This window comes from Micromys minutus (genome assembly GCF_963924665.1).
Source record: "Micromys minutus genome assembly, chromosome: 24".
NCBI lineage: Eukaryota > Metazoa > Chordata > Mammalia > Rodentia > Muridae > Micromys > Micromys minutus.
The window spans coordinates 39,347,644-39,367,197 of record NC_137959.1 but is presented as its reverse complement, the minus strand read 5'-3'; the positions used below and the strand labels follow the sequence as shown (position 1 = coordinate 39,367,197).

The 19,554-nt window shown below is 47.1% G+C and overlaps 1 protein-coding gene across 1 annotated transcript; it reads right to left on the bottom strand.

The window, feature by feature from the left end:
* Window positions 1–3,565: 3,565 nt before the first annotated feature.
* Window positions 3,566–19,554, bottom strand: ATMIN (ATM interactor; the record flags this gene model as incomplete). Its single annotated transcript, XM_080937218.1, has 4 exons — window positions 3,566–7,761; window positions 9,330–9,529; window positions 11,190–11,315; window positions 19,231–19,554. The coding sequence occupies 4 exons, from the start codon at window positions 19,552–19,554 to the stop codon at window positions 5,955–5,957; spliced, it is 2,457 nt and encodes an 818-aa protein (XP_080793344.1). The 3' UTR covers window positions 3,566–5,954.

The window sequence follows — 19,554 nt, the reverse complement described above, 5'->3', positions numbered from 1 at the left end:
ATGAGTGTCATGCTCAGTCCCCATTGGAGAGGTTGCTTCTTGTAGTACATGCAATAGTCTATGCATCTGGGAGACACAGAAATACACCTTTCTATAAAAAAGCTGCAAATGGAAAAAAGGGGATTGAAGCCAGTGTCATTTACTAGCAGTACCAGACTTCCAAGCAGCGAGACAAAAATAATTTCCAAGAACAGAAACCAAGCAGTGTAAACAATTCCTAAAGTCGTTTGCCGAGGTTGGCATCATGCAAAAAAAAAAAAAAAAAAAAAAAAAAAAAAAAAAAAAAAGTCAGTTTTAGAAGTTGCTGAGGATTAAAATTTACTAGATCGACTTATGCTCCCGAGTGTTTTGCCTGCATGTATGTGTGTACCGTGTGCATGGGAGCCAGAAGAAGGCATCAAATAAATCCTCTGGAACTGGAGTCATGGGTGGTTGTGGGCTGCCAGGCAGGTGCTGAGAATTGAACCCAGGACCTCTGCAAGGGCAGCCGCTATTCTGAAACAGTGAGCCATCTGCCCAGCTCCTCCAAGGAGAATTTGAATGGTTACATATCTGCCCATGACAAGTCAATTCCGATGCACTGACTTCTGGCAAGGATTTTGTTTTGTTTTTGCTTTTTGTTTTGTATAGGCTCTAAATTTTCTGAAGTTGCTTAGCACAGGAAAGACAGACAGACAGACAGAGATCCGTTTCAAATTCTGTCCCAACCAGCATATTTAAGAGACAGTCAAGTGTTGGGGTCCACCTCGGCCGGCAAGGAAGACACGACACTCCGAATTCTTCTCAACAGCCTTTATTCAGGAACACCTCAATGCTGGGTACGGGGACCCCGAGCGCGCAGCACGCTCGCCTTATATTCCCTCTGGCTGGGGAGGGATGATCTGTCCTCCAGGGATTGGTGTAGTGCGGCTGATTAGCATAGCGCCGCCTGGCACTAGGAACGTGTACACACATGCGCAGTGTATATGATTACCACAAAGCAAGCCGGATGTCGGCGCCATCTTGACGGGCGCAGTTGGGGCCGCTCCCTACAGTCAAGCATTCATATCTCACCTGGGGCCTGAACCAGCCACAGGACCACCAGACAGCCGAGCTCAAATAGCTGCAAATAGGGCAGCTTCATTTGTGTGTGCCAGGCTTTAAGGCTCACCATTCTACAGCCAACAGATCTTTGCCCATGTTGAGCAAAGAACCTTGAGGGAGATACCAAGTCACCATAGATCTATTTTCAATCTTGCTTTCATTTCATTAGACATACTCTCTGGACTATGACTATCATTTTCACAAAATTATCTTGTTGCTGTTGTCCATTTGGTAGCCTTCTGCCTTGTAATGTTAACTTGCTTCAAAGAAGTAGAGACCTACAAGAGTCAATATGCTCCTTGTAGGCTAGCCTCTGAAATCTGTTCATTTAGGGCAGTCACAGATGGTTTTATTTTGTTCCTTAGTAATAATATAAAATGTAGTCTTTTGAAAGAACAAGGAGCCCTGCTGATGCTGTTCAAACAGATAGTGTCCTTTGTTCACTCGCCCAGTTTGGCCTTGTTCCTTCCAAAAACTCCCCTTTCAGCATAGTCCATGTTATTAACTGCTTGAGAACCTAGAGCCCGAGATCCCTCTCCATTTGTCCCATAGCCTGTTTGTCCTGATGTGTGAACTGAGGCACCAGTGTGTCTGCTGATAGAGACAGCCCTGACATCAGAAAGGGCCCTTTGAGCACCACACAGACAACCGAGGCTCTCTGTGGTCCTAAGAATATCGTACTAGGCAGCATTTGGCTGAAGAAACTAGACAAAAATTCATGTCATTTAATAATGGGAGTCACATCTGGATATGGAGTATGGAGGGGTTGTTGTCCTCTCCCAATATCAAATCAGTGACACCCGAACACTCTTCCGGTGATAGCACAGAGGCACTGCGGTAAGAAGAGAGAACACAATTTCATAGCACTCAGTCCCAAAGTTACATGTCCCTTCCTAGTGCTTTCTTTAAAGGTCTGAGCAAGCATTTAATGCATTGATTTAAATGTATCCATTGAAGTCACAGGAGCCTTAAGCAGGATTACCTACATTGTGTCAGGCCAGGGCTACATGGCAAAGCCCTGTCTCCAAAACAAACAAACAACCCCCCAAAAACCCAATAAACAAAAAGTACCTGTAGCAAGTGTTCTTTGGGGATTTTTTTTTTCCTTTTTGCATTTTTCATGTGTCTACGTGTGGTCTGCATGTGTACCTATGTATATGTGGGTGCACATAGTCATGTAGAGGTTGATACTGGGAGTCATCCTTAATTTCTCTTCACCTTACTCATGGAGGCATAGTCTCTCAGTTGAACTGAGAGCTTGCTGCCCAGGCTGGTCTAGTTAGCTAGCTTGCTCCCCATCCCATCTTCTCTCTCCAGGATTGCATACTGGTGGGCTGTCATGCCCACCCTGGCCCTCTCCATTCCTCAACTGAGTATGCCAGGTTTTTTCACTAAGCCCTCTTCCCAGCCTCCATGCTGCTAGTTGGGATTAGCAGGTTTGAATGAAATTGATATAAACATCATAATTGAGTTCACACAAAGTGAGAACAGGGATGTTACGGCCAGACCAGTGATGGCTGTTTTCTCCAGATGAAAAAGTAGTACCAAACTGGACTCAGTATCTTTCATATAAAACTTGCTACAAAAACTCAAGTTTTCTTTTTATCAAAGGGGGCAGAAACACAGGTCTGTCTTTCCTGTAGACTAGTGATAGAGCAAAAAGCCACTGACTTGCTGTTTCTCTTGTTTTAGTCTTAAGCGGTCAGGGAGAGAAGGTAGCCCATTACACCAGGATTAAATGTGCTGAATGCATGAACAAGTGAATCATTTTGGTTTTTTGAGACAGGTTTCTCTGTATTATAGCCCTGGCTGTACTGGAGTTCACTCTGTAGATTAAGTTGGCCTTGAATTTAAGAGATCTGCCTGCTAGTGCTAAATTAAAGTCATGCAAAATTATTAACAGTAATAAACAGAATAAATTCCCAAGATATGTCATATCTATCTCAAAATGCACACTAGTCATTATCTTTAGAAAAAGAAAGAGATGTGTTTATTTTGGAAAAGGGTCTCACTATTCAGTCCTGGCTGTCCCTGGGAACTTGATAAGTAGACTAGGCTGGTCTTGAACTCATGGAAACTGGTCTGCTTCTGCCTCTGAGTGCTGGGATTAAAGGCAGGTACCAATATGCTGGGCTTATACTTTTGCTTTTTATTTATGCATGTTGTGTGTGCACACGTTAGGGTGCTCTACCAAGTCCAGAAGGCATCAAATGCCTTGAAGCTATAGCTCCAGCTGGTTGTGATGTGGGTGCTGCCGTTAAACTTGGGTCCTTTGGAAGGACAGCAAGCTGTCTGAACCAGCAAGCAACCTCTTCAACCCTTGGGGTATCTATTCAGGGAAAAGTGTCATTGTCTTTTCATGGCGCAACCATTTCATTACCATCTTCTGGAATACACCAGTTCATTAAATGTTAGGGCAACAAACTCGCATATTAAGTGTGGACAAAATTCACACAGGAAAGTAGAATTCTAGCTTCTCTTTAATCACAGAATTTATGTTTACAAAGAACCTTAGGAGAGTTCAGGTGACTAAGGTTTGGTGGGGACAGTTCTTGCACATGAAGGACAATCACATGCTCCATTCTTTTTCCTGTAACTATTGCGACACATTGCCACAGACACAAGAACTTAAAGCCATAGATGGCCGCACTTATATTTACAAAGAGCCACGAGCACACATGCTTCCCTCCTTCAGCCGGAGGCTTAAATAGATGCTTGAGCATTAAGGCAGTAACGATTCCAACACAACAGAAAATCTAAGTTAAGGCTTTATGTCTGTCCTGAAACTCATATTCACAGGCGACTGACCAAAACTACTGTTTAGCTCCTGGGTTGCATTCATCTGCAGGGTGTGTTACTAGACCATTACCGAGTCCTTTGCATTGGCTGAATGGGACAGGACAGCAGTAATACCAATTTATTTAATGAGTCATTATCAGCCCACTTAGGTTTTATTTGGAAGGTTCAGCTTTTGGCAGCACAAACATGCCACAGAAAGAACAGAGCTTTCCAGGCTAGACTGAAAGGGCCCCCCAGGCTGTGCTCATTCTGATTTGCCTCGGAGTTGGGCAACAGCTATGAATCCATGATCTACTTAGCACAGAGAGCTCCCCCAAGGCATGCTTGACCTCGCTTCCCTCGAATGAGAGCATTCTTAACTATTGAAGCACTTGGTCTCCAGATTTTTCCTCTCCCAAGAATGTATCACAACAGAATCTAGATTAACATACTATAGGTCAATCTATTCTACAATTGCTAGTCTCAAGGTACACACATAATATGCTTGCCAGACCAAAGAGCTCATTCAAGGAAAAGATGGTGGTGGTTGGAAGGAAAGACTTTGTGGGCCCTGCCCTGCTTCTCCTATCAAGATTAGATGTGCAGCACACTGACAGGGGCTGGGCAGAAAGGTCTTTTCCTCATCCCACATTTTCCTTTTTAATTCTTAGAGGGTCTCTGGGTACATTATGGGAAGGAGCCGGGTAGGCCCCATGGTCTACTGTGGAGCAGGAAGGATGTTTGTGGGGGTGGTGATGTAAAGTACGTATTTGCATACAACTTCCCCCAAACCCAAAATATTCAGAAAAAATGTTTGCTTTTGCTTGCTCTGACGTCATTGGTAGCCTCCAGGTAGTATTAGGATGGGGACAAGTCACAGGAGAGACCAAAGCATAATTAATGGTTGAAGGGTTGGGATACTTTCAGCTTCATCCCTACTTTCCAACCCACTGGGAAGGGTGACACTCAAGGTTAAGTTGATCACTGATGGTTTAAGCAACTCTCAACCCACATAATGAAGCAGCCATTAACCCTACAAGACTGGGTTTGGAAGGTTTCTGCAAGGCTAACCACCACACAGGTTCTTGGTAAGTGTTGTGCCTAGTGAAGGCAAGAAAGTCCTCTCCTCTTTCCCACCTAGTCTACCCTTCGCAGAAACCGTTTCCCTGAGTTCTAGTAAGTTAACCAAGCACAAAGAGTGGGGAGTCACAGGAACCCCAATTTGTAGAAAAGTAGAAGCTCTGGGGTTAACCAGTAACTATCCTCTAGTGACTGTGTGCCCACAGCTGGCTGCCATCTGGCATGTGGCAATCCCATAGATTTGGTCACAGAGATCTTTTCTGATCAACACTATCAAGAGAGCAGAGAAGCTTCACCATGAAGCAGGGTGAGCCCAAGATGAACAAAACGGCGGGTTTCCACGGTGGATGTCTCCACAGGCTGGATGCCTTCCTCTTACTAAAACTGCAATTTACACTACGTGCTTGCTGTTCTCACATTGGCCCACACTGGCCAGTAACTTCACAGCGAGAGAAGGATGGCACACAAAGCTGGCAGCAGCCACAGCTCAGGAGAGAAGGGACAGCAGAGACTAAAACTGTCATAAAAGCTAAAGACAGCTATGGCTTCCTTTGGTGCTTCCGAGTCAGAGGGACATGACAAGGCAAGGTAGTGGCATCTCAGGAGTTAGTGGCCACACAAGCACTGTCTAAGCATTTGAGGTGTCCTTTATGAGGAAGTGCCATTTCAATGTGCTATGCTCGGTTAAAGCAGTTGCAAAGCTTGCACCCTATTACCTGGGAAGCTTGGCTTTAGCTAAAACAGTTCTAAGTTTTACAGTGTAAAATGCTTTTTTTTTTTTTTTTAAAGACAGAATAGCTACACAGGAGCAAACGTAGGCAACATTTTAGATCAACACTTTACACTTTATAATATACTCACATTTGCACACCAATCTTGTGTTCACGAGTACAAAACACCAAGAACTGCAGAGAACCTAAACAGCTGCCCCACTGACCACATCCCCAGTCCGTGCCTCTGTCCTTGTCCCCAGGTCCTAGACCCAGAAGGAAGGAGGACGCCTGGCTGCATCTTCAGAAGCTGGAGACAGCATGCAGCTCCGCACATGTCTGGGTTTCCACAGAGCTGAACTGGGACTCCATCGTATTCCAGGCCAAATCGGCTAGAAGGAAGTCATCCATGGCTGTCTGAGTTTCGTTGCTGGTGAGGAACAAGTTCCCCAGGGGCTCGAAGCCAGAACTCATGGTCTGAGTTTCTGTGCTGCTCAACTGGACCTTGCCCTCTAGAGCAGGTACATGCTGAGCTGGGGAGGCTCCTTCGGTTTGGGTCTCTGTGTCGGAAGAGTCGGTACTCATGGAGAAGCTGGAGTGTTTCAGAATGCTGCCCAGGGGCAGGTGAGGACTACTGTCTAAGAAGAAGTTTAAGTCTGTTTGGGTCTGTGTGTCAAACATCTCAAGGCCCAAGAAGCCTGAACCTGCCCTGAACCCATAGGGCTGTGAGGAGGGCTCTGAGAGGAAGATGTCAGTCTGTGTTTCGATGTCCAGGGACTCCAAAACTGGCTCGGTGCTCATGGAGCTGAGTTCACTCTCCTCAGTCTGAGTCTGGATATTTGAGGCTGAGAGGAACTCTTCAATATCAAAATCAATCCCAGAATTCTGCGCTGAACCTGATGGGAGCTGGGCGTCAGGTCCGGGGTTTGTGTCAGACAAGAGACTCCGGTTATCCAGTGTTTGACCTGGCAGATTACTTGACAAGATATTTTCTAAGTCACTCAGTAGATCTATGGTTTGGGTCTGATTATCTGTCATGTTTTGTGAAGGAAGCATGCTGTTCTGGGCACTGAAGTTTAACTCGGGTGCAGACTTTTCCATGACTTGGCTTAAGATCTTAGGGTCACTCTGAGGTAACAGACCATGAGTTACTGTCTCTGCAACTAAACTGCTACTCATGATGTTGTCGGTGGGAACGCTGTAGGACGAATGGACGCTTTCAAAAATGTCCCCACATAGTCCAGTGTGGCCCACTGGCACTGGGTCATCTGTGCGGTTTTGCATCCTGCAAGTTTGGGTTTCTCTGGAGACCCCACCAGGCTGGAAACAGGCATCTATAAATTCATCTGTCTGAGCAGCTATGGATGAAGTGACCTTAGAGCTGGGTACCAGCGTCTGGGTGTGGACACTAACAGGAAGGGACACCTGAGAATCAAACGACAAGTCAGTCTGAGAACATGATGACACAGAGGAATCGGGGCCAAGCCACTGAGCAGAGGGTATCAAGTTGGCTGAGGCATATGACAGATCTGTCTGCACGTTGGTTGAGGAAATGCTGTTCTTCTGACACACATTCCCAACCTCTTGTAAAGGACTACAGAGACTTTTACCCAAGTTCACTTGAACACCTGTATTCATCGGCTCAACAACAGGACTGATAATTTTTGAAAGAGGTAGGCTCTCCTTCAGAGAGCAGGCCTCTGAGTCCAGGCTGAGGATCAAGGTTCCTACTGACAAGGGTACTAAGTGCACAGCACCCGCCGCAGAACTGTGATCCACGCCTAACACCACAGGCTGGGCCGGGGAGTCCGCTGTAGGCACAAAGACAGGCACGGGGGAAAACTGCATGACTGGAAGTTTAACCAGAGCCACCTTGGGTTTTGGCAGAAGCAGCTTCTGGGGGCACCTGGGAGGCATTGAGATGCTCTGCTTTTTGGTGTGGGAGCTACAAGAGTCTTCAAGAGATGCTGCTAGCTTTACTTCCGAAGCATCTGGTTCGTGAGCGTCTTGGCGAGGGGCTGGGTGGTCGCTCGGTGGCTTTGTGGTTTTACTGGACAACTTTTGGCTTTGCAGGTAGCTTTCCATTTTCCTTTTTTTACTGGGTGGGTCTCTGGAAACAGTAACAAAGAAAACTAAATTCAATTTTAAGATGAAACTTACATTTCTTTATGTGCATGCATGTGTCTCTGTGTAAGTTATGTGTGCATGGTGACAAAGGTTGAGGTGGGCTTTGGATTCCTTGGAGATAGAGTTAGGGGTGGTTTTGAGCTGCTTGAGATGTGTCCTGGGAACCAGACTCAAGTATTCTGTAAGAGCAGAAAGCTCTCCTAACTGCTGAGCCATCTCTCCAGCCCCTAAAGGGTGGCCCTCACTGAGTACCCACCACCCCTTCATTACTTGATGCCAATTCCCACAGGGGAGGGGATTCAGACGGTGGTGGTGCTTCCCTTCTGGCCTCACTGAGAGTTAGGCTTGCACTCAGAAACCTACCTCTCTTCAGGGACTTACTCTAGCTCTGGCCTTAACTTTTGGGACCTCTCCTACTTCTGTCTCCTAAGGGATTTCACACATGTGTTAAATATACTTCATTCTGAACTTGAGTTTTTAAAAAAAATCCCATTTTTTGATTCCATTTATTTATCATGTGTCAGAACAACTCTCAGGAACTGGTTCTTTCCTTCCACCACATGGGTCCTGAGGCTCAGACTCAGGTGTGTTAGACTTAAAGGCAAAAGCCTTTACTCCCTGAGCCATCTCTCTGGTTCCTCAGGTTAGATCTTTCAAATCAGGAACTTTAAAATCAAGAAGCTTATAAGTATCATACCTACAGCAGAAAGCCACTACACCAAATATAAGTTTGGTATTTTAAAATGAAATTCAAAGCTGAGCCTGCAATTATAATCCTAGCTACACAGGAGGCTGAGGCAGCCTGAGGTACAGAGTCCAGGGCTGGTGTCAAGGAAGAGAGTAGGAGGAATGGAAGTGACTCAAGGCTGAGCATTCATGAGGCCCTGAGTCAATCCTTAGCACCTCCGAATGTAAGTAACCAGACAAAATGAAACACGGAGTCACAGTCTATCTCTGAGCTCCCAGCGATCTGTTTCTCTAGAGTAGAGGCTGGAAGTTGAGTTTTCAGATGGGAACAGGAAGGAAACACTGGGAACTGTGTGCTGGAGGGGTGGCTCAGTGGTTAAGGGCACTTATTGCTTTCCAGAGGATCTGAATTTGGTTCCCAGCACCCACATCAGGCAGGCCACACCTGACGACTCCAGCTCCAGGGGCTCCAATCCCCCTTCTATTCTCTGTAGGACTCTGCAAACACATGTTCTTCACATGCACATACTGATACACACATACATATAGGTAAAAATAACAATCTTTAGAAACACAAAGCACCTGGATCAGCGTCTCTAGGCACTGCAGCACACACACTGTAACCCCAGTCCTTGGGGGGCTGCACCAGGAGGACACACCTATAATCATTAGGCCCAGCCTCACATAAGAAAAATAAAGCGGATCCTGGCCCAGGGGCTCTTCCGTCATGACTGTGGCTATTCCAGAAGCACCCTTTTTCAAAGCACAGTTCTTTCCCCGTTCCTTCTGCTCCCCATGTGGCTCCTCAGGAAGTCCCATTTTCAACTCCTCGAAGCTACTCAACAGCATCTCCCTTTGTTTTACCTGTGTTCTGCAGGGATCTCATGGCCAGTTCGGTAGATGTGAGACTGCAGTGCGGTTCTGCTGGCGTAGGGACAGCCGCACGTACACTGGAAAGTCTTGCCACAATCTTCCTCGTGTCTTTTCAGGTCCCACTCGGTGCCGTAGGAATTACTGCACTTACTGCATTTGTGCTTCTTCTCTGCATGCATTTTCATAAAGTGCTGCAGAGAACACGGGTGGGGTAAAGACAAGAGACAGCATCACATTAAGATCCACCCACACACCCAACTTCCCCATGATCACCAGGTACAGCATTTGCCAGTAGACAAACCTCAGTCTAACATATGCCTCTCCTTATGCACAGTGGGCAGGCTGCCTTGGAACCAACCCATGTATTCAGATTCTCAGCTACACATTAAGTGCTGTGGGCAAGAATATACAGTGTGCTGGCTAGGTTTATGTCAACTTGACATAAGCCAGAGTTATCTGAAAGGAGGGAGCCTCGATTGAGAAAATGCCTCGATAAGACCAGACAGTAGGACGTCTTCTTATTAGTAATTAATGGGGGAAGGCCCAGCCCACTGTAGGTGGAGCCATCTCTGGGCTGGTAGCCCTGGGTTCTACGAGAAAGCAGGCTGAGCAGACCATGTTGAGCAAACCAGTAAGCAGCACCCTCTGTGACCTCTGCATCAGCTCCAGCTTCCTGTCCCGCTTGAGTTCCTGCCCTGACTTCCCTAGTGAAGGATTGTGACCTGGAAGTGTGAGCTGAATAACCTTTCCTCCCCAACCTGCTATTTTGGTCATGTTGTTTCATCACAGCAATAGAAACCCCAACTAAGACATAGTCTCTGCAGTGTCCTCAAGACTACAGAATGGCAGGAACCACTTCTTATGAACTTCGGTCTTCTCCCAGAGTAATACGTGCTTTTAGCCTCTGGGCCATCTGTCCATCTCAGGCTCAATTTCTTCAGTCTCAAATCTTTCTTTCCTCAGTAGCTGGATCCCTTCCTCCTCACAAGACAGCAGCCTCCTTTTGGCCTTCTGTCTTGCTCTTGTCCTTACAGGCACAAAGACTCAAGGGTGTGCAGCATAAATGTTCTAACTCTTGGCTGTACTGTCTATTTTTTCCTCTGCAAACCTGGGTATGGGCATTTCACTCCAGAACAAGTCTCATCTTACACCCATACTGACTGAGGAACCATTGTGTGGGAACTGGTCAGCAGCTACCACAGAATTCACACTTGGATCTCTGGTTATGCCTGCTTAGCAGGTATGGCACACACTGAGTTTATGCCATCTGTATGCCACTGTGTTGGTCTGATGCTTCACAGGCTCAGATGCTTGAACGCTTGGTCCCCAATGGACTGGTGATGCTGTTTGGTTAAGTTCAGGAGGTATGGTATAGTTGGAGAAAGTATGGCACTGGGGATGACCTTTGAGATTTTTAAGCCACATACTATTCCCTGTTTGCTCTTTGTGCTTCCTTTTGCAGTTTAAGACATGGACATCAGCGTTTGCTCCAGCCATTATGCCTGCTGCCATGCTCCCAGCCATGACGGACCCTCATTTCTCTGGAACTGTAAGCCAAATAATCACTTCCTTCAATAAGCTGCCTCAGTCATGGTGTTTTTATTTACTTAAAAAAATCATTTATTTTTATTTTGTGTGTTTGGGTATTTTATGTTCATGTATGTCTATGTATAACATGTGTGTAGTTCCAGCAGACGGTGTGGAATTTCTTGGAACTGGAGCTACAGACATTTGTAAGCTTTGCCTTGTGGGTGCTGGGAACTAAATGCAGGTCCTGGGAAGAGCAACCAATGTCCTTAGCCACGAGCCGTCTCTACAGCCTGGCCACAGTGTGTGTAGTTAGTGACCTACCTGTTTAACCAGAGAAAACTGAGAAAATGGTCTGTCAGGGCCTCGAGGACATCCTTTGATTGGACAACAGTAGAATTTCGGTACCGTTTTCAAATCTTTTCTTATTGTTGGATTTACTATGCCATCCTGCAAAAGTAAAATCAAGCAGTTATCAGCTTTTTTCCTCAAGATACAGTCTCTCTATGTAGACTGAGCTGGCCTCAAAATGCAAGGTTTGCCTGGAATTAAAGGTGTCTGCAGCACCACACCTGGCTCAGCAATTGTCTTACAAAACCCATCACAACAGGCTGCTGGCAGACATAGCCCTCCCAGCTCCCACATACCAGGCTGTCCTTGTTCCTGGCTGTCATCCTCACCCACATTCTCAGTCTCAGCCTGAGAAGACGCCTGTGAGTAGGCTATGGGCCTTGTTGGGAGCACTGCGGCTTTCCATTTTTACTGTGTGAGTCTCTGCACACATGCACATTCGAGATTCAAAAATGTATAATATAATGGTCAAAGGTCAACATCAGGCCTAAACCATTTTCCATTTTATTTTTGCTTTCAAGAACTATGCTTATTTACCTAGTATGTGTATGTATGTGTCACAGAACACATGTAGACATTAGAGGACAATTTGTAAAAGTCCCTTGTTATGTCATGTGTGTCCAGGGACTGCCCTTAGGGCATTAGGCTGGGCTGCCTAGTACCTTGACCTGGTGGGCTGTCTCACTGGCCCTTCTTCCACCCTAGGTTTTGGAGATATGGTCCCTTTCTGTGAGGGCTACTCTTGGTTGTCAACTTGACTATGTCTGGAATGAGCTGCAACCCAAAAATGAAGACAACATCTGTGAGAGATCTTTTGCTTGGTTTGAAATGGGTGTATCCATTCCCAGTCTGGACTCTGAGGTGGGAAGACAAACCTTCAGTGTGGGCCCCACTTTCTGCGGGAAGTCTATATAAGGACACAGAAGAAGGAAGCTTCTGCTCTTTGCCTGCTTGCCCCCACCTTGCCAGCACAGCATCCCTTCACTGGCACTGGAGCCTGCCTCTTTAGGATTCCAGCACACACTAAAGACCAGCTGAGACTTTCAGCCTTGTGGACTTGATTCTCGAACCTTCTGTGCACAGCCAGTCATTGTTAGACTAGTTAGACTGCAGCCTGTAAGTCATTCTAATAGACCCCCTTTGTACAGAGAGATTCATTCTGTAAGCTCAGCCTAGAGAACACTGATACACTCGCTGAATGCGGAGCTCTTCACCTCCGCTAGGCTGGTGTAAGGAGCTCCAGCGTTCTCGGCCACCTTCCCAGCAGAAGTGCTGGTGTGGCCCCCACACTTGGGTCTTCATGTTTGCATCACATTTACAGACTGAGCCGCCTCCCAGACTATATGAAGACCCCCTCCTCACTCTACTGTACTGAGGACTGAACCTAGGGATTCACACACACTAGGCAAGGGTTCCTCTCTCAATCTCTGGGGTCACACACACACACACACACACACACACACACACACACAATTACACCAGGCTATAAGTGACATCAACTGGGAGTTTTAAAAATTTAAATGTACGTGTATGCATGTGGATGTTGGAGAAAATCTTGGGTAACACTCTCAGGAATGGAATTTGTTCAGCCTTGGATTACAAGCACATGCTACCATACCACGCCAGGCATTTTTACTTGGCTTCTATGAGGTATCAAATTCAGATCCTCTGTGTGGCTACCCACACTTCAGATTCCTAGTGGCTCCAGACAATTCCTTTCTGACCCCTCTCAGCTGGCTGTAAAGGAGGGTGAGTAGTGGCCTGCTTGTCTCCGGGTCATCAGAGAAAGAAATGAGTGGCAGGTTCAGGTGGCAGCTGCTGCAGAACACCTAGAAATCCCAGTCGTCTGGCATCCTGCTAAGAGGCACAGCACCCCGGACACAGCTTCCTGTCTGCTGTGCACTCAGTGTGAGATGTTACCTACCAGCTGGCCCAAGTCTTCCCCAGGTTCTTAGAGGTCCGTGTGGCCTCACTGACTGCGCACTCGCTGACAGGGCAGGAAGCCTTCTTTTGTTCAAACTCCATCACCTGACTGCTCATTTCAGATGTCGTCATTCCTCTGAGTTCTCTGTGCTGGCCCACTTGTCAGGACCATGTCACAGCACTGTCTAGGACAGTGGTTCTCAACCTTCCTGATGCTGTGACCCTTTTATACAACTCCTCACATTGTGGTGACTGCCAACCATGAAATTATTTTGTTGGTACTTCATAACTAATTTTGCTACTGTCCTGGATCATAACATAAATATGTGATATGCAGGATATCTGGTATGTGATCCTCGTGAGAGGGTTATTTGAATCTTCATCAGGGTCTGACCCACAGGTTGAAAATTTCGATACTTAAGTGGTCCCCCAAAGAAGTTTCCTTTCTCTTGTTTCCAGTACAAATGTTTATCTATCACTGTTTAACCGAAGTATGTGATTCCAAGTCCTCCTGATCCTGTAAGCTGCCGCCACAATCAGCTTTTCTGTCTTCATGCACCACCTACTCTGCAAGGGTTTCCCAGCTTTCACTTTACTTCTTTTGCTCTTACCATCTTAAAAAATATTTTATTCTTATTTATGAGTGTATATGTGTGGGGGTATGTCACATGTCACATGTACAGTGCCCACTGAGGCCAGGGGAGCTCTGGGTTCTTCCCTGGAGCTGGAGTTAGAGAGCTGTGAATGAACCGATGTGGGAGCTAGTAACTAAAGTCAGGTCCTCTGCGAGAGCAGACAGCACTCGTAACCACTGAGCCACATCTCCAGCTTCAGTCTTTATCTCGTCTTCTCTTACTCTTCATTGTCATTGCTTTGTGGGGCCCCTGAGCTATCTCCACAGCCCTGTACTTTTGCTTTTTGCAGAAGACTTAACATCAATAAATGAGTTCCCTTAGTTACCTTGTGAAGGTCTAACTGGTGTGGTTCTCAGCCTTCCTAATGCTGCGAACTTTAATACAGTTCCCAAACTCTAACCATACAATGATTTTGTTGGTACTTCATAACTCTACCATTGTTACTTGGTATGGATTGTGAAGTAAATATCTGCTATGCAGGGTATTTAGTATTTGCCTCCCAAAGGGGTCATGACCCACAGGTTGAGAACCCCTAGTCTCTGATCATCTGTTTTCATGGAAAACATTTAACTAAGTTCTAATATCTGGCATTATCAGTGAGAGAAGCGTAGGAGTATGTTCAGTTGAAAGATGCTCACATGTCCGTGATGGACTTCCTTCTGCCAATTCAGAGTCAGAAACTGAATCAGGTCCCAAGCTGTTAAAATGTGCCCAAAAAGACATCCTGGATATTTTGCCACACACACGCAAAATTTTATTCTGGGTCTGGAGAGATGGCTCAGAGGTTAGGAACACCAGCTGCTCTTCCAGAGGTCCTGAGTTCCATTCTCAGCAACCATGGTAGCTCATAACTATCTATAATAAAATCTGGTGCCCTCTTCTTGTGTGTAAGTATACATGAAGTCAGAACACTGCATGTATAATAAATAAATCTTAAAAAAAATAAGAATAAAGATTTATTCTGAAGTACTGCATGTACATGAATGAATTTTTGCATACCACAAACATGTAGGAGCCTGTGGAGGCCAGAAGAGGGCATCGGATCATTTGGAACTAGTGTTGCATATGGCTGTGAGCATCTATGTGGGTGCTAGGAACTGAACTCAGCCCACTGTAAAAGCGGTTCTCACTCTTAACCATTGAGCTATTTACTCAGTATTTTAAAATTAATTTTAAAACATTAATTTTTTGCCCCCAGATTAATGTTTTTAAAATGTCCCTTCAACCATGCCATTTCCTTGTGCAGACCATTGCCAGCGGCTCCCAGTGCCACCCTGTCCACACTTGCCTGGCCTGAGACACTCAAGTCCCCACCCTTTCCTGCATTACTTTTATACCTAATGGCACTCAGACTGAAATGTCCTTTACAAAGTGCTTGGGACCAGAACTGACTAATATTCAAATATTTGCATAGTCTTTACTGTCTCAGTGTCCCTAGTTGGAGAAGCCCAAATGCTCCTAAATCGGATGGTTTTCGAGCTTCAGATTGGTGGTCAAAGAGTTTTGGATTTTGAGCATTTCAGGTGCTCAGCCTGTAATTTTAATTTCCCAGCGTTTTCATGTGTTACTGATTGGCTCTGAGTATTCTGAATTCAGTTTACGTTGCATGTGAATCTCCGTATTGTGCACAATGCTCACCAGACCTGGCAGTACAGGGTATGTAGGGCTGAGACCATATCACTCCTGCAAATGGATGCTAAACCCCTCTGCCCCAGCAGCTGCCCACCACCCCACACTTCCCTCTTTCTGAAGGCCAACTCCTTTATTATATAGGTGCTCACAGGACTCTGAGGTTTCTTTCTACTCCTTCTGAGACAGTGAGTTCAAAGGTCAGCTGGGGAGAGGAGACAACTGTACACTGTACAACAGGAGTCATGGTAAGAGAGTAGCATTTCCTTTGCTGTCCTCTGCATAGTCTGTGGCTGGCATCAGAGTCCGAACACACTCTCTCACTCCTTGACTCCCGCACTGTTCTTGGCTCTTTTTGCTCCACTTTTTTCTCGTAGGGTGCTCCCAGCCGAGCACTCCTCTCTCAGATGGAAATGCGGGAACATTTTATTAAAATAAAATTATCATTACTATAAATTTAGATAATAATATTTAGATGCTTTAAGAATCTGCAAAAGAAAAGATGGTCCCCAAAACAAGATGGACCAAGGATGTGGCTCAGTGAGAAGCACTTGCCAGCAGGAGTGAGTCCTAGGTTCCATCTTTAGCACCATAGAACAAAGCCTCCAAAGAACAAGACTGGAAAGAAGACACAGATAAAAGAAGGGGTGTTGGGAGATGGCTCAGTGGTTACTCACTGGCCGCTCTTGCAGAGTTCAGCTTCTAGCACCCACGTGGCAGCTGGAGGCTCACAACCACCAGTAAGTCCAGCTCCAGGGAACCCAGTGCTGACTTCTGGCCTCTATAAGCATCCATACTTTGAATGTGCACACATACACACAAAAGACAAACTAAAACTATTTTAAAGAGCAGAAAGAGGAGGGCAGAGGGCGTGGGGCTGAAGGGTAGAGTCAAGAAGACCATAAAGATGGTGGCAGAAACTCTCTAGCACCTCACCATCCTTGCTGAAAGCACCCAAGGAGCCTGGCTCTAAACGGGAAGTCAGTAATTGTCATGTAAGACAGTTTATGGAGCAACTTGCTGCAACCTTTCTAAATCACTGAACACGGGATCACTACGCTGGGCTTTAAGAAGCCAAATGCCACCCGCTAGCAGGCTCTGTGAGTGCCCACCTGCGCCCTTCCCTGCATTCAGATGCCTCTCCAGCAGCCAGGCAGAGCCTACTTCCTCCCACTCTTCCTCTGGATCATTTTAGCTCTCTCTCCACTGCATCATCACTCCGTCTCTGCTGAGCCCACTGCAGGCACGGCTGGCTGATGACACGTCCACACGTCCTTTCAGGGCGTGGAATATAGACGTTTATTTTGAGAACCTTCATCAGACCAAAGGCAGCTTACAATTCCACAGCCTTATTTGCCATCCTTCAGAAGGGCTTGCGTATTAGGCCGTGGGGTAGACTAAAGTAAGATGACCACACGACAACTGGTAGGAGGGAGAAAAACTACCATGGCCAGAAAACAAGAACAAGGAACAAAATTAGAATCACCCAGGTAGCTGTAGCCAAGACAATGAGAATTTCATTGAGTTGAAGAAATTCAGCCAATATGGGGCTGGAGAGGTCAGTCATTCCCTGCCCCCAACACATGAGGACATATGGTCCTTCTTTCTGGGAACCATATGTCCTCATGACACTCTTCTTTCCTAATATTTTGAGAATAATACACGTCAAGAATGGAACTGAAGAGCCTCCAAGTAGTGGCCGGCTTGAGGGTGCACACAGTTGCTACACAGGCCCCTTCATAGAAAAAAACAGACTCTCTTTCCATCAAACTGAGGTCTAGGTGCCGTGGGCCCTGAGGTTACCAAGGCAGGGGTTACAAGGAAGTGAGCTGCCTGACAGGGAAATAGCAGCCACAGCCCTGAGGCAGTTTAAACAGTGCTAAACAAAGCTTCCAGAGACTAAGCAGGAATCTTCTCCCAACAGCCCATCTTTCTGCTGCTCAATATCTGGGTTAAGGAATGGGCCAGCCTGTTCACTGCTGTCTCCAGATTAGGGAATCTGGAAAACGAATGACAATTCTGAAAAGAATGACTTACTTCACACAGGCTCTAGGCCAGAGAAGAGTAAATATCTGACTGCTGATACCCACACTGCTAGAGTGGGCCATGGTGGTGCATGCACAATTATAGTCCCAGCACCTGGGCGGTGGAGGCAGGAACATTTCCAGAAAGTTTAAGGCTACTCTGGTCCACATGGTGAATTCAGGCTAGCAAGACCCAGCCTAAGAAATGAACTGAACTGAACCAAACCAAACCAAGCCTGTCCTGGCTCAGACATGTTTCCTGTTACATGTCATACCTGACTTCTTGTGTATTTTGGAGCTCTGAGCACTTAAACACCATAATCAGAAAGAATCTAATGCACACGTCACAACACTCTCCACAGCGAGTGGCGTTTTTGTGCTTCCAAGGCATAACCAAATTTTGGGGGTTCAGTGCTCTCAAGAGCAGCTCCAGAAAAAGAACAAATACCTGGCTAAGAAATTCTGGCTAGAGTCACTGCAGCCCAGAAACCACCTGGGGCTGGGGCTCAGAAGGGCGCTTGCCACACATTCACGAAACCCTGGGTTTGGTCCCAAGCACTGAATAAAAATGGGCATGATGGCACACACCTGCAGTCTCAGCACTTAGGAGGTGGTGGCAGGAAGATCAAGAGTTCAAGGTTATCCTCAGCTACATCGTGAGTTTGAAGATAGCCTGGGCTATACAAGGACATGGACTATCCTATCTGCCAGGGGTAGATATGGTTATATCCACTGAAGGCAGGTTATGGTTGCTGAGTGCTGAGGGATTAGGCTGTGGAATTCTTACAGGCACACTCACTCACTATCCACCTAAATCATGGTGCGAAAAAGAGAGAGCGTAACATTTAATGAAACAGAAAACTGCAGGTCGAAGCCTGCAGTAAGCTGTACTTGTGTTCTGGAAGGCCCAGTCCTTTACACAGAACTTCCTTGGCATGCCCCAGCTGACATTTCCCGACTGACCTTTCTCTGAGATCACTGTTGCCTCTTGTGTCCAGCTGCTAAGTAAAGGCAGGGCATCCCCTCCAGAACAACACACTTACTTGTCCTACTGTAGACTAAAACCTCAAAGCTGCTGTTGGGGAGTTCTCGGGGGATGCCCAAGGTGGATTTACTTGAAGGTCAGATAGATCCTGCAACCCTCAGAGGAATGAGTCAAATCTGACAGGGTTAACGTACACAAAACTGCTTTCAGTGACTTGCGTTTTCCAGCTGGAGCACTGGAGGCACAGAGATCTGATGGTGGAAGGAAGCTTCCTACTGTAAAAGCTGAGAAGCTGTGACTTAACAGGTCTGAATGGGGTCCTGATCTTGTCCAAGCTTCCAGAGTATACCATAGGTTTGAAAGCTACCGTCCCCATTTATGTAACACCGACAGGTCTTGGTCAGACAACCGTCACACTATCTACCGGTGGACCTTCTTCTACAGATCCAAGGGAGAAACCTCCCTCCCTTCTCATTCCTCCGCAGTTGATCTTAGCAACCTCGTGAAACTTGTAGCTCAAGTGCCCGGAGCTCAACCCGCAGCTGCTTTTGAATGACCAGGTAGGACCCACCGGCAGTTTCGTGGGAGGGGTGGAAAGCCCGTGGGGTTGCGTCTGGGTGACTTGGCGGCATCACCTGTCGCTCATCCTAGCAACCTGGGTAAACAGGCAGCTCGCTGAGGTGTTATGGGCACGCCACCGAGAAGCTGCTGGCCCGGTGCGTGTGCGCGCCCCGCGCTCTCGCCTGCTCGGTCGGGCGCAGGTGGCAGGGCACCGCGCAAACCCCGCACACCCCGCGCCCCCGCCGCGGCCCGCTCACCTGCAGTCGGTGGCTCTTTACTAGATGCATGTTGAGCGCAGGACTGTTGGGCAGGATCTTGCCGCAGCCGCGTACAGTGCAAAGAATATTGGTGCGCACAGCCCGGGACAGCTCGCTCACAGACGGCTGGATCAGCTCCCGGGCCGGTGGCACCGGGACCGCGGCCCGAGCCCTGGCCGGTCGCGGTCGGCTGCTTTGCAGTCGCGACTCTGACGGCCTCCACGGGCTTGAGGCGGCGGCGGCTCCCCGCGTGCTCGCCGGCGTGGCCCGGACTCCCGGGGCCGGACCCGCAGACTCAGCAGCCGCCGCCTCCGTGGCCGCCAT